General features: G+C 40.5%; 1 protein-coding gene across 1 annotated transcript in view; it reads left to right on the top strand.

Moving 5' to 3' along the window:
• Positions 1 to 13,495, top strand: part of LOC129776339 (uncharacterized) — a 276,882-nt gene extending 263,387 nt beyond the window's left edge. The window contains exons 5-6 of the mRNA XM_055781924.1: positions 11,337 to 11,566; positions 11,641 to 13,495. Coding sequence (XP_055637899.1) covers positions 11,337 to 11,566; positions 11,641 to 11,867 — 457 coding nt within the window. The 3' untranslated portion in view covers positions 11,868 to 13,495. The remainder of the gene's footprint in view (positions 1 to 11,336; positions 11,567 to 11,640) is intronic.
• The last annotated feature ends 649 nt before the right edge of the window (positions 13,496 to 14,144 follow it).

Below are 14,144 nucleotides of genomic sequence, written 5' to 3'. Positions count from 1 at the left end.
ATCTGTTTCCTGACCCGCCCGTAGTGCAATTTTATCTTCGACAAAAACTTCGCCGCGCACAAGGCAAAGGGAAAACAACAAACAAGAAGGCTCACCGCCATCTTTTTTCCATGTTGGGCATGACTATTTTTGTCCAGTCGTGATCGAATTGCAGGAGAAGGCATTGGCGTGGGACCAGCGGATCTGTTGTTCGGCTTGTGTTCTTGGTAGGTGGCCATCCGATGGAAGGTAGGTCTGCAATCGAGACGGGAGGCATGGTCCCGTACGGGAGCCTGATCGCGAGAATATGTCCTCTCCGCTGTGGCTTGGCTGGGGGAGCATCATTGTGCCTTGCACGATTCAATTATTTAAATCACTCCGACAACCGGGGAACCCGACCAAAACATGAAGTAATTTGATGAACTTTAGAGATAGCGGGCGATAGATGGCGTTGCAACGGGGAGATCAACTCGAGTCAGACAAATAATTCTTAGAGGGAGCTTTCTTTGATGCTTTGACGCCGGTTGCCGGATATTGTTGTTTGCATTTTCTTGTCCCATTTCGCCAGACGCGGTGTCAAACATATCATTTTGAATAATCGACTTAAACAACCGCTAGCTGGTTGGATGCGAACAATTGGAGCAAATCTCCGCATGCTCTCGACACAGTTTCAGCTCATTGAGCATATCGTCGGTAGGGTCTACAAACCCCGCTATGGGTTAAAGAAAGTGGCTTATGATCACGGAGATGGAGGTGATGGTGCTTTTCCGGCGGCACATGATGGGCAGATTTCGCATGGATTCGTGATTGCATAAGAGGTTCCGCATCATGGCTGTTTTTACAATGTTCATGTTCATGGTGAACAAGCGACTAAGCAGTTTCATACGCGAAATGTGGAATCGGTTGCAGTCGATCGTGTTCAATTGGGATGCAACTTTACACTTTCGGTACAAAAGACTAAGTATTTTCTGTCATTTCAGGTGTATGCATATGAATCCCGAATTCACACATTACACATACTAATGCAAAAGTCTCCGATCGTCATTTCCAGGCCTCGTCCAAGAGGATATGATCCGCGAGTCAAGATGTGTTGCAAATTTAACCAGTGTCTTAGAATATCAACAAATATTCACGAGAAACGAATATGATTTTGTTCCAGTGTAAATGACTTATTTTCAGCTTGAAACACACTGCCCTCATTATTTTGATGACAATAACAAACGAGTTCATTTTGTTCATATCCCTGTTGTATGAGCAAATTTGCTATAATAAATGAATGCGACATTGAGTGGGGTTCATAACTTCGCTGTTATTTATACTTTGGATATCAAAAGCAACAAATTGATATTCATCACATCCGAAACGATATTCGTTCTGGCAGTGAATTTAAGTTCAAAATAAATTTTATTTGGCGAGTCGGTAGCAACGACATATGCAGAATGGATACAACGTGTGGTTCTAGCTACCGTCAAGTAATTTGCGACATCGGGAATTTCATAAGATATTTCCGATTACGGCATCCGGCAACCCAACCTCACACAGCAGCCTCAGGTTAGAAGTTAACAACAACTGATATTCATTTGGCTGAAATGAAATTCAGTTCTGACGTTTCCGATAATCAATATGAAAATGACACTGGGTGGAAAAAATAAACATCAAAACATATTGAAGGACAAAGATTCATTTGCTCATATTCAATGGTTGCCTGGATCTGTCATTTTAATTTTCGTTTGGAATATGTAGGTTTTCGATGCAACCTAGCCCGAAAATCTATGCATTTGATCTTAGCGAAGATGATTGCAGGCCAAAACTCCAAACTATCAAACTACTCGGTGAGCTCAAGGCAGTTCTATGGAACAAGATGCGCCCATTCGCTAATCATATTTAACTCAAATAAATCGTCAAATTCGCAAAAATTTAAAGGAGGCGGTTTTGCAATCATAAAATTTGAATGGAGATTCTTAAGTTATTCGATTACTTAAAACGACGACGCTTACTTAACCATTTGGCTTATATTTCACAGCACACAACATTTACAAAAACTCACACAATTTCAGTTCAACATTATTTCACAATTGGCGGGAAAATCCATTATTTTTTATTTTAGAAGTGTGTTAATTTCATCCTATAAATGCATGGCTATAGAGTGGTTTTCACATTTTGACTCACCGGGCAGTATGTTAAGCGCCTTGATTTACACCAGCTTGTGAGCATGACAGTTCTCGCGAGTGACAGTGGTAGCAAATTGCATTTGCGACCCGGACATGTTTGCCACGTTTCGATTGGCCCGATTTATGGCCGTGTATGTGGCAAAGCATGCGAAAAGGCTCGACGAAACAAGAGACACATTGCAAATAAGCACTTGCAATGTGTCTCTTGTTTCGTTCTCTCATACTGCTCTTATTAGTTATGGCATATACACTCTGTCCAACTTGTATAAGACCAACCTGATTCTATTTCGTTGCAACACAAACAGAATTTCAAAAAGATACATTCATGCATTATTGAATGCTTAGAATAAAGTATATTTAACGTCAATTTCGTTCAAAACAGTTGTTTGTTTATTTATTGTGTTAAAATATGATAATTTCAGCTGTCCAGTATCTATAAGACCACTTCAAAATGTATAAGTATTATTAATGAAAAATACAAAAAGATCGGCTGATTTACATGTCAATAATTAGTAACCTTGCCATTTAGACTAATAACCTTGAAAATTCGTGTTGGAATACTATTTATCAAATTCTGCTGACCGGATTTCTCGATATTTTTCCATTTTTCCGAAATTGCGACCTTGAGCTCTTCAATCGTGGTGTACCGTTTTCCCTCAGTGTAGATTCTGTGTACAAGGATCCCCTCTAAGATATTCCACAGGATTCAAGTCTGGAGAGCGAACCGGCCAGTCAAAATATTAAGTTTTTGGTCCTCAATCCATTGCTTAGTTTACTTGCTGGTATGAATATTAGCATTGTTTTGCTGGATATGAATTTTTTGTGACGATATCCACGCAAAAACGGAAGGAGAGAGAATTGCAGAACATGTGTGTAATCCTTGAATGATATGAAAGCTATCTTCCAAACCATGCACGAGTCTCCACTAAAATTCCTCGTTGAAAAATATTGTTCCTTCCTTCTTCCGTAAATCACGACAGTACCCGTTGAAACCTTGAGAACTAAAGGGTGTGTCACATCAAATTGCATCACGGAAAAAACGCTGTAGAAATTCACCCAGTAGACCGATCCTTTTGAAAATTTTAGACAGTAAAACAAAAACTATTAAACAACTTTTGGCATTTTCTTTTTATTCATACTTCGAGCCCAAGCCCGTATGCTTGCACCTTCCTCTTTACCCCGTCCATAAGGTTCTGTACAACGTCAGGTTGTAGTTTTTTTTTGAACAGAAATCCATTTTCTCTTGAAGTTCGCCTCCGATTTGACAACTTTTGGGTTCTTCCGGAGGGCCTGCTTCATAATCGCCCAATATTTCTCTATTGGGCGAAGCTCCGGCGCGTTGGGCGGGTTCATTTCCTTTGGCACGAAGGTGACCCCGTTGGCTTCGTACCACTCCAACACGTCCTTTGAATAGTGGCACGAAGCGAGATCCGGCCAGAAGATGGTCGGGCCCTCGTGCTGCTTCATTAGTGGTAGTAAGCGCTTCTGTAGGCACTCCTTAAGGTAAACCTGCCCGTTTACCGTGCCGGTCATCACGAAGGGGGCGCTCCGCTTTCCGCAAGAGTAGATCGCTTACCACACCATATACTTTTTGGCAAACTTGGATAGTTTCTGCTTGCGAATCTCCTCCGGAACGCTGAATTTGTCCTCTGCGGAGAAGAACAACAGGCCCGGCAGCTGACGAAAGTCCGCTTTGACGTAGGTTTCGTCGTCCATTACCAGGCAATGCGGCTTCGTCAGCATTTCGGTGTACAGCTTCCGGGCTCGCGTCTTCCCCACCATGTTTTGCCTTTCGTCGCGGTTAGGAGCCTTCTGAACCTTGTATGTACGCAGGCCCTCCCGCTGCTTGGTCCGCTGGACGAATGAACTTGACAAATTCAGCTTATTGGCGACATCCCGGACCGAACTTTTCGGATCAAGTTTAAACTGCTTAACTACGCGCTTGTGATCTTTTTCACTGACGGAGCATCCATTTTTTCCGTTCTTCACTTTCCGGTCGATGGTTAGGTTCTCGAAGTATCGTTTTAGTACTCTGCTGACCGTGGATTGGACGATTCCCAGCATCTTACCGATGTCCCGATGTGGCAACTCCGGATTTTCGAAATGAGTGCACAGAATTAATTCACGACGCTCTTTTTCGTTCGACGACATTTTTCCAAATTTACGAAAAATTGACAGTGAAGCATGGCCAACGTGATCTATACACTCTTATCTGATTATAAGCGAAATCTGAAGATATAATTCCTAAAAATTAAATTTCTACAGCGTTTTTTCCGTGATGCAATTTGATGTGACACACCCTTTATCCAAATTGAACTTTTTTCGCCAGTGAAGATAACCTATACATTGAAGAACTTTTCGTTATGGTATGTAGCAAAGTGTACTCTTTTGGAAACATTCTTTGTTACAACATACCATGTCCCACTGTCGGTTCATGTGAGCTTTGGCAAAACTCAGACGTTTTCCGATGTTAGATGGTATAAGATGAGGAGTTTTATCCTTTTATAAGCCCTCTTTATGCGAGGATTTTTTACCGAAATTTGACGAATTGTCACCCGAGCAGTTGAGTAGTTGAAATATTGCTTTATTTGCACATGCATTTTGAGGTATTCGAACATGTTCTAGCTATTTCCCGCTTATCCCGGTCAGAGAGCTTCGATTGGAGCTCTCTCCTTCTTACCGTATCCTTGAGGATTCGCCAAATAATTGAGCACTACTTGATGGGATCACCCAATCCGACGAGAAATTTCTATGATTTCAAAAATTTTCCCAGTGAAATGCATCGATTTGTCTTTCTTCTCTTTCCGTGAGGGCATTTGCCAGATTTAATTGATCAAAACAACTAAAACAACGGAAAATGTAACTGGTCTTATAGAAACTTATATGAAACACACTCATATGAAAATCATGAAGTGTATGGTAGTCATCAATACCTACACACTAGAATATAAATTGAAGCATTGTTTGTTCACAAATGGTGTACAAGTATGGGAGAGTGGCTCATTTTTTGTTATTTTTAAGCTTATCCAATGTTATAAACGAGGATGTCAAAAGTCGTGCTCAAATTAATTTTGGGTGCATAAACTAAAAAAAACTGCTTCTGATTCGTATAGAATGTTGATGGAAGCGAGCATGATCTCGGTAAATAGCAATGTTATGAGTAGTTCAAATAGTTTAAAAGTGGTATTTTTGAAGGGAGTGTAGCGGACCGGGTTTCAAAAGACAAAGAAGGCTAAAAGCTTAGCTTTCCCTCTCGTCCTCTCTTAAGCGATTGGCTTAAGCGCCACCTCTTTCGAGGACCAATCGCCGCGTTAGTTGTCCAGCTAGAGGCCTGACAGGCAGGCCTAAATTGTATCCTTTTATAAGGATCGGGGAACGATCGAGCTGTACCAATTCCAGCCAGCGAAGACTTCTAGAAGAAACCCATAGGGTACTCCGAGAAAACCGTCAAACGATCAAGAATCACCCTAAAAGGCACAGAAAACCACAACAGGGTTTTCTCATCACCGGAAATATTCAGCGATCAAATCACCAGACTGGCTCAACCATCTGGGATACAAAGGCTCCAAAATAACAGCGAAATCCAAATATCAATCACGAAACACGGATAACGTGAAACCTTAATGAAACATAAAATGAACGATTACAGGATCACATGTATTGACTTTTACTCCTAGACATTATAATGACAAAACTCTCTGAATGATTGAGTGAACTACGAATTTAATTTTACATTGATTCCGTACATTTCTTACATTTCGTACATTTATCTTTGCTTAAATCTAAGGGACATCACATGTGCACATGGACAAAACAGGGTACCTGGGGAGTGCGGTGAGGACACAGTTTTCCTCACCCACTCCTTGTAGTTTTCTGGATGCGGATTTCCGCCGGTTGGTTCTGTCCAGCGGTTACTTCGAAGGCGCGATGTTGACGGCGCAGCCTTTCCTTCGACGTGTTTGCTTGTCGGATTTCGCCAAGAGGAATTTTCCTATTTTGCAAAGTTTGCAAATTATCGTAATTATAATTAGCCAATAAGTCTTACATCATAATAACTACCTGTCGCTTTATTTCTCGCTTTCATAAATAAGCGGTTCTAGAAACTAGGATGCTAGGAACAATGCTCACACTGAAAACCATTCAAATTATAATCACAAAGCACCACGTTATATAGAGAAAACTTACAAATAGCGAACACGAACAAAACACAATGGTTCCGCGATGTCGGACAGTTCTTGGCAAAATGGTCGAAGAACATTGTAGCCCTCAGATAAACCGCAGGGTATCTCGCGATTCAGAGCTCAAGCTCAGCCGAAGACAATTTCCCCAAAGCATCCCCTTGTGTGCATCTTGCTTCAACTAACCGTCCTTGAATACGACCTTCTCACTCCCCTCCCAAACTCAAGGCCACGAAAGTAAGCGCTGCGCGAACAGACACTCATTGGCCGAACAACTTTGGCTTTCGCCCTGCTCCAGGGAGGTGGGATGGGAAATCTAAGCTCTTAAGTATACTTTCTGGAGTATCTTTTAGTTTACTTTCGGTTGTGACTTAGTGGAGGTACACTGTAAATGTTTCAGTGTGAGTTTTTGAATTTAAATATTTGAATATAATTACTAACTATCCTAATAAATAAATAAGTATATAAATAAATAAATAAATAAATAAATAACTATATATATGAATAAATAAATAAATATGAATACACAAAAATATTGTAAATAAATAAATTCAGAAATAAATAAACTACACTCAAAAAATATGCACACCAATAATAAATACGTAAATAAATAATCCAAAAATATCACATGATGAAAACAGTGGTGGCAACTGTTACAGGAGGAACGAGCAAAGTGAAAGTGTTTGAACAAAGCGAATTGTAAACTTTTCTAAATTAGGACGATATTCAAATTCAAGAAAAACTCGCAGAACAATAAAATATTGAGCAATCAACTGTTTAACCGTTTGAGTCTGGAGAAGCACGACAGCGCTCCTCTTGTTTTATGTTAACACTAGCTGATCCGGCAAACGCTGTTCTGCCATATAGATTATTTCTAGTGAATATGTTGGTTGTTAAATAAAAAATGACTAATGGATTGTATGTGTATTCGAATTTCTTAGCGATCTATAAAATTAACCGATTGTTATCAATAAAATAGAACGAATTAATTGATTTGAAAGAAAGTGTGTTTGATGCCGGAAATGACGGTGCGATTCGATAAACAAATGTGAAACGTTCGTAACTCTTGTGTTCATACTTGTGTTTGACATATCGAGGAATGGAGCGCAAAGACGATGACCATCGACAAAAATTTAACAATCTCTCAAAATTTAAAGTAAATATATGTTTGTCGTAAAGTAGAAAAATGCAATAGAGAAAATCAAAATCTATTTTGTTTGTTGTCTCGTAGGTGAATAACATTATTGCAAATCTATCATCTATATTTGTGGAGCACTTTACTCTCTATCAGTTTAGCAGACCCGAGAGCAATTTTTAATTGTTAAAATTTGAATGAATGTTATCTTTCGTAGCTTTTGTCAAACTGTCGTATACGATACCGTTTGTCTCAAACTCCGAACACTTCATTTTTAAATGTAATTTTACTACAGTTCAATGTAATAATTAATTGAATAATACAAACCCTGACATTCTTTGTGGTATAGGTTTCATTTTAACATCATTTACAGGTATCGATATTGCCTATGACTTATAATATTAAGCATTTGCAAAAAAGTGACTGTCAAAACCAGCGATAATTTTTTTTTTATATCTGTATTATAGTGACTTTCAACTCATTTGGCTGGTTCGTCACTTAGCAGCGATAAAATGTTTGCGTTAGCAAATTCGGAATTGGAATCAAGTTTCGAAGCACAGGATCCAACTTTTTGGGAGTGTAGTATTTTTCCAAAGAATAATAGCTAATTGGTCTTAATTTGATATATCGATCATCTGAATCGGTCTAGTAACTCAAAAGTTATGATTTTTTAAACAAAATTGCATTTTTGCTGTTCGGAATTTGAGACAAAACGGTATCTCATGTTCTACTGAACCGATTTGTGTCGAATTTATATGAATACAATCTGTATGCACCTCTCTGTCGCATGATACAAAAAAAAATGCTTTATGATTTCATTATTTTGAAAAAATCGGGAAACGTGAACAAAACCTTTTGACACGTTGAGTGCCACGATTTTATAGCGACTCTATGGAAATTTTTAAAAGTATTAGGGCCATCGTTTCTTATCGTAGTGGAAGGTATTTTGTTCGAAAGGGAATGCTTATATTAGTAACCGTTATTATCATATGTTATACTGTCTTTCGCCGGTGACTGCCGCAGTCTGAACGAAAACTCGGTGTCAGTCACCGGTGACTGACATGGCAGCCAACGTGTTAAAAATTTTTTTTTCATCAAACGGCCTCCATTATTCAAAAAACATGATATTGACTTGTCAGGCGTTCATGGGATGCTGACTTAGAATCCGATCGATTTTATTTTGTTCCAGATAACCAGAAGGGTACGCCATGGCACAATTTTTTTAACCCTCTTTCCTCATCAACTTGTAGCTATTCTAGTTATGAATAAAGGGTGTGTCACATCAAATTGCATCACGGAAAAAACGCGGTAGAAATTTAATTTTTAGGAATTATATCTTCAGCTTTCGTTTATAATCAGATAAGAGTGTATATATCACGTTGGCCATGCTTCACTGTCAATTTTTCGTAAATTTGTAAAAATGTCGTCGAACGAAAAAGAGCGTCGTGAATTAATCCTGCGCACTCATTTCGAGAATCCGGAGTTGTCACATCGGGACATCGGTAAGATGCTGGGAATCATCCAATCCACGGTCAGCAGAGTACTAAAACGATACTTCGAGAACCTAACCATCGACCGGCAGGTGAAGAACGGCAAAAATGGATGCTCCGTCAGTGAAAAAGATCACAAGCGCGTAGTTAAGCAGTTTAGACGTGATCCGAGAAGTTCGGTCCAGGATGTCGCCAATAAGCTGAATTTGTCAAGTTCATTCGTCCAGCGGACCAAGCAGCGGGAGGGCCTGCGTACATACAAGGTTCAGAAGGCTCCTAACCGCGACGAAAGGCAAAACATGGTGGGGAAGACGCGAGCCCGGAAGCTGTACACCGAAATGCTGACGAAGCCGCATTGCCTGGTAATGGACGACGAAACCTACGTCAAAGCGGACTTTCGTCAGCTGCCGGGCCTGTTGTTCTTCTCCGCAGAGGACAAATTCAGCGTTCCGGAGGATATTCGCAAGCAGAAACTATCCAAGTTTGCCAAAAAGTACATGGTGTGGCAAGCGATCTGCTCTTGCGGAAAGCGGAGCGCCCCCTTCGTGATGACCGGCATGGTAAACGGGCAGGTTTACCTTAAGGAGTGCCTACAGAAGCGCTTACTACCACTATTGAAGCAGCACGAGGGCCCGACCATCTTCTGGCCGGATCTCGCTTCGTGCCACTATTCAAAGGACGTGTTGGAGTGGTACGAAGCCAACGGGGTTACCTTCGTGCCAAAGGAAATGAACCCGCCCAACGCGTCGGAGCTTCGCCCAATAGAGAAATATTGGGCGATTATGAAGCAGGCCCTCCGGAAGAACCCAAAAGTTGTCAAATCGGAGGCGAACTTCAAGAGAAAATGGATTTCTGTTAAAAAAAAAAACTACAACCTGACGTTGTACAGAACCTTATGGACGGGGTAAAGAGGAAGGTGCGAGCATACGGGCTTGGGCTCGAAGTATGAATAAAAAGAAAATGCCAAAAGTTGTTTAATAGTTTTTATTTTACTGTCTAAAATTTTCAAAAGGATCGGTCTACTGGGCGAATTTCTACAGCGTTTTTTCCGTGATGCAATTTGATGTGACACACCCTCTACATTCGCCATTTTTAGAGAAATAGAAACCATTATTCTGAAAACAGATAGCGAACCTTTTTACTCTCATATGACACTATAATTTCATCTAAATAGAATGTTCCGAAAGCTTGTTTTCGACTTCCAAAAGAAGGGAAAAGAGATCTGCATGGTGGAGTACGATTACGATTATTGTCACTTACCTTTTCTAACAGGAACAATTACCTGGAAATAACAGTTTACCATAAATTGTTGTATCAAGCGGTAGGAAACAACAGCAGATAAATAATAACAAACAATTTGTCAAAAGATTGGAACGGATGGAAACGGACCTGCTATACAGAGTGTAATTGTTTGTGGCGAATATTCTAGACGCAACCCATACAACAATTGCGCTATTCAAATGACTATGGGACCAATCATATAAATAAGGCAAGAAATGTTCAGAACGTTAAGAGACGAATGAACTCTCAGAGTTTAAAGTCTCTATAATACAATACCTTCCTTCCTTCAGAACGTTCATTCGCAATAGAACCTCCGATCGGTATAGATCATCATCTTGTCTATATTCTTTCTCATTTCACCACATCATCGGGTAGCCAGTCTACTCTTATCTTTACTACTCTTCGGAGCTCTGCTCAGAAACTATCTGGGCGGAGACATTTTTGACGCTCTACTTTTTTTTTACTTTACTCAACTGTTCGGAACTCTTCTCAGATACCTCTCTGGGCGGAGACAGTAATCCTTCGTTAGAAGTTAATCGTTCCTTAAACACACATATTGTATTTCTTGTGTTCTCTTTCTAGATGAATGTTACAATTTCAATAATTTATTCTACTATTAGTCTACTGTTTCATTTAGTGCGATATCTTATAGTGATGCAACCATAAATTAATTTCTGTTTTTATTTTCTGAGTTAAGCAATAATTGTGCCGAGTAACACTAACAATTTTGTAATTGAGAATCTTAAGAATAATAAATAGATCTAGTTGAAAATTGACAGTCGTGCAGTTCAGTATGGTTTTGTAAGGTCTCCAAGTATGAACCAATATTCCTACCAAATAACACGCTGCCTATGCCTGGCTGAGAAGTCGTCACATTTTACTAGAATTTCATATTAATTGACTTTACTACAGAAAAAGCAAACAAAGTATTAGAACGATCAAGATTTCTAAAGACAGCGCACCTCCCAAGACTAAAGTAAATCAACCTTCAATAGAACAGTTCAGAATGCATCGAAAAAGTAGTCGAGATGAAATCATGAATAAACATAAATAACTGATTGAAAAATTTCCTTCCATTACTCTCTCCGTCTCTGTCGCACAGCTATCGCGATCCGTGCTCGGCCAGCCTGAACGAGGACGACAACCACACGATCAAACTGGTCGGCAACGCCCAGCGCAAGGCCATTACCCTCGCCAAGACCTGTGAGAACACGAACGAGCTGCGCGAGTGTAACCCTCCCCGGGACTGGTCCATTCTGGCGCTACAAAACAGCCGAACCGGAAAATCGCACTATCTCGTCATCTGCAAGTGTCCGCCACACTTCCGACTAGGTAAGAATGTCATACGTTTTCCTCTGGTTTTCTGGAATAACTCAATTTTGAACCCCCCCCTCTATTTCACGCAGAGGGTCCCCTCGCTCACGATCAGCCCACGTACGCCGGTCTGCCCGGAATCAACGTGTACGGTATGTTGTGCGTGCCGCCAGAGTCTTACGCGCCGAAGCCCGTCAAATCTCCCAGCCCCTCGTCAGGCTACAACAAGTGGAAGGTCCGACCGCCAGCGCCATCTTACCGAGACACCGAGTATCGATCGTTCCCGAACGTCACCACGGTGGCAGCTGACATCGAGTAGGCCAATCAATCACCTGACCAGCATGGGTCTCAAAACCTGTTAAAGTTATCGCCCGCTACCGAATTAGCTTCATTCTCGACAGCCAAACCGATTAGTCTTCGCGAGTAGTATTTATTTAATTTTTTGTATTTATATGAAGAGTATTTATTTTTATTTATCGTTTTTTAAACTACGAACTGAATCTAGTTTGATAAGCAAACAATACTTGCACCGACTTCCAATACAGCACCGAAACGACGTTTTAAAGCAACACCTTAATTAGTCATCCTCATCGTCAGTCTGTGAGCAGCGGGATTCCCGTGGCTCGCCGTGTAATTCAATAATTAAAGATGAACAATGACAAATTCCAGCCCCGGTAGAAAGCATGTCAGTCAACATACCCACGACGAAAAAATGCATTCCTGTCGTTGCAGACGAATCGCTACCCTCCCTCAAAACATCTGTTAATTAAGCAGAATGGTAGTTTCCTACCGTTCATCACGATGCAAACGCGAGACGATGACTAATTAACGGAAACCCTTTTTTTAATTGTTATTAGTTTTAGAAGAAAGGTCTGTCTCCCACAGAGGACACGAGTAACAAAAACAAACGAATGTACGACAGAAGAAAAAATCCGCACCATATAATAAATGTTCGCCTCTTCTTTCCACTGCCACTGACAACCACCAGGTGGGGTTGCCTTTGCTCAAGCAAGGCCCCGATTAAAATCGAAACTACACCCGCACTCAGAACGGTTGTCCCACTTCCGCTGCATGCTTGCATGAGTTATCGCCACACTATCTCGGAATCCAAGATAACACGGTAAATCACAGCAAACAAAAACAGCAACACGCACTTACATTCCTCTACTCCACCCCCATAAGTGCTCCCAGTAGGTGCCCCACGCCAGGTGATCCGAGGGCTTCCATATCGCTTTCATGAAAATTGGCTTGAACTTGTTTAGTAGCAGTGGAAAATCCGAACAAGGCAGCATACAGTTTTTTTTTTCACAACAATGAAGAAAACGAGAGTCGCGCTTATTCGCCCCGCGAGCAAATTATAACTTTATCATAGAAAAGGGTAAGCGAGTTTAGTTTCGTTTTAAACTAGTTTCACTTATTGTAATGACGGCGGTAAAGATGAAATTGAGATATGATTATGAGCAGTTCACGCTGGAGGGAGAAAGCGTGCGATCGGAGTTCAAAGAGCGCTGGCGGCGCAGCCTCTTGTAAAGCGACCCAATCTGGGCCGTATAAAGATCAATCACACCACATATAGTCGTCAGTCGATATTCTGGAACGCGTGCTTATTCCAAATCATAGCTTTATCTATCATAATCCTACTCAAGGTTTCGTCGATAGCTAAACCAAGGAAGCACACGAACGAAATATTAGGCAAATCTGTTGTAAATAATTTCTGTATTACTATTTAGTCTAGCATTAACCACCTGTATACTGCTAACCCTGATGTTTATTCCGGATTTTAGAGTACCGCAAAGATGATTAAAAAGACATGCATTCATTATCCTAAGTAAGGCAGTTATAATCCACCAACAAAAAAAAAGAACAAGTGCTACCCTTGAACAAAATAAGACAAAAATAGACAATATGTTAGCATCAGTAAAATGAGCAACAAAATAGAAATAAACGAACGTATGAAAACGATTTACAATGAATATGTGTTACGTCAACTGATATCACATCAAACCGTTGGATAGTCCTCCATCGATTCAAAAGTGTTCGAACTCCATTTCGAGACTTTGACCTAAAAAAGAGAGTAAAAGCTAGATACTATTTGAACACATCAATTCCACTGCGAAAAAAGCAGATACCAATACAACAGTTTTACTCGATACAATGGAAGCCTGAAGAGAAGCGAAACATTGCGTTGCATGTCCCACCACTGCATGATTCTCCTGTCAGCATGCATGAAATTGCCATGCTGTGCAGCGATCAGTTATTCTCTGACCGGGAAATACTCAACAACCGAAGACAATTCCTTTGCAGATCTGCCATACAAATGAAACACGAATTTCTACACCATAATCGAGAATTCATCAAGCAAATGCAACCAAATTAGGCATCTGAAAGTTTTTGGATGCAATAAATGATTCTATGGTGGTTTGATACTCCTCCCCCCTCTCTTAGGTGTGGTAGCCATACAAATGAAACACAAACTTCTGCATTACTCGAGAATTAAACAAGCAAATGAAACGAAATTTGGCATGTGAAGGTTTTAGGGTGCAATAAATGTTTCTATGGTGGTTAGACACTCCACCCCCCTTTCTAAGGGGTAGCT

This window comes from Toxorhynchites rutilus, chromosome 3, assembly GCF_029784135.1.
Source record: "Toxorhynchites rutilus septentrionalis strain SRP chromosome 3, ASM2978413v1, whole genome shotgun sequence".
Classification (NCBI taxonomy): domain Eukaryota; kingdom Metazoa; phylum Arthropoda; class Insecta; order Diptera; family Culicidae; genus Toxorhynchites; species Toxorhynchites rutilus.
This window is presented reverse-complemented; position numbering and strand designations above follow the sequence as displayed.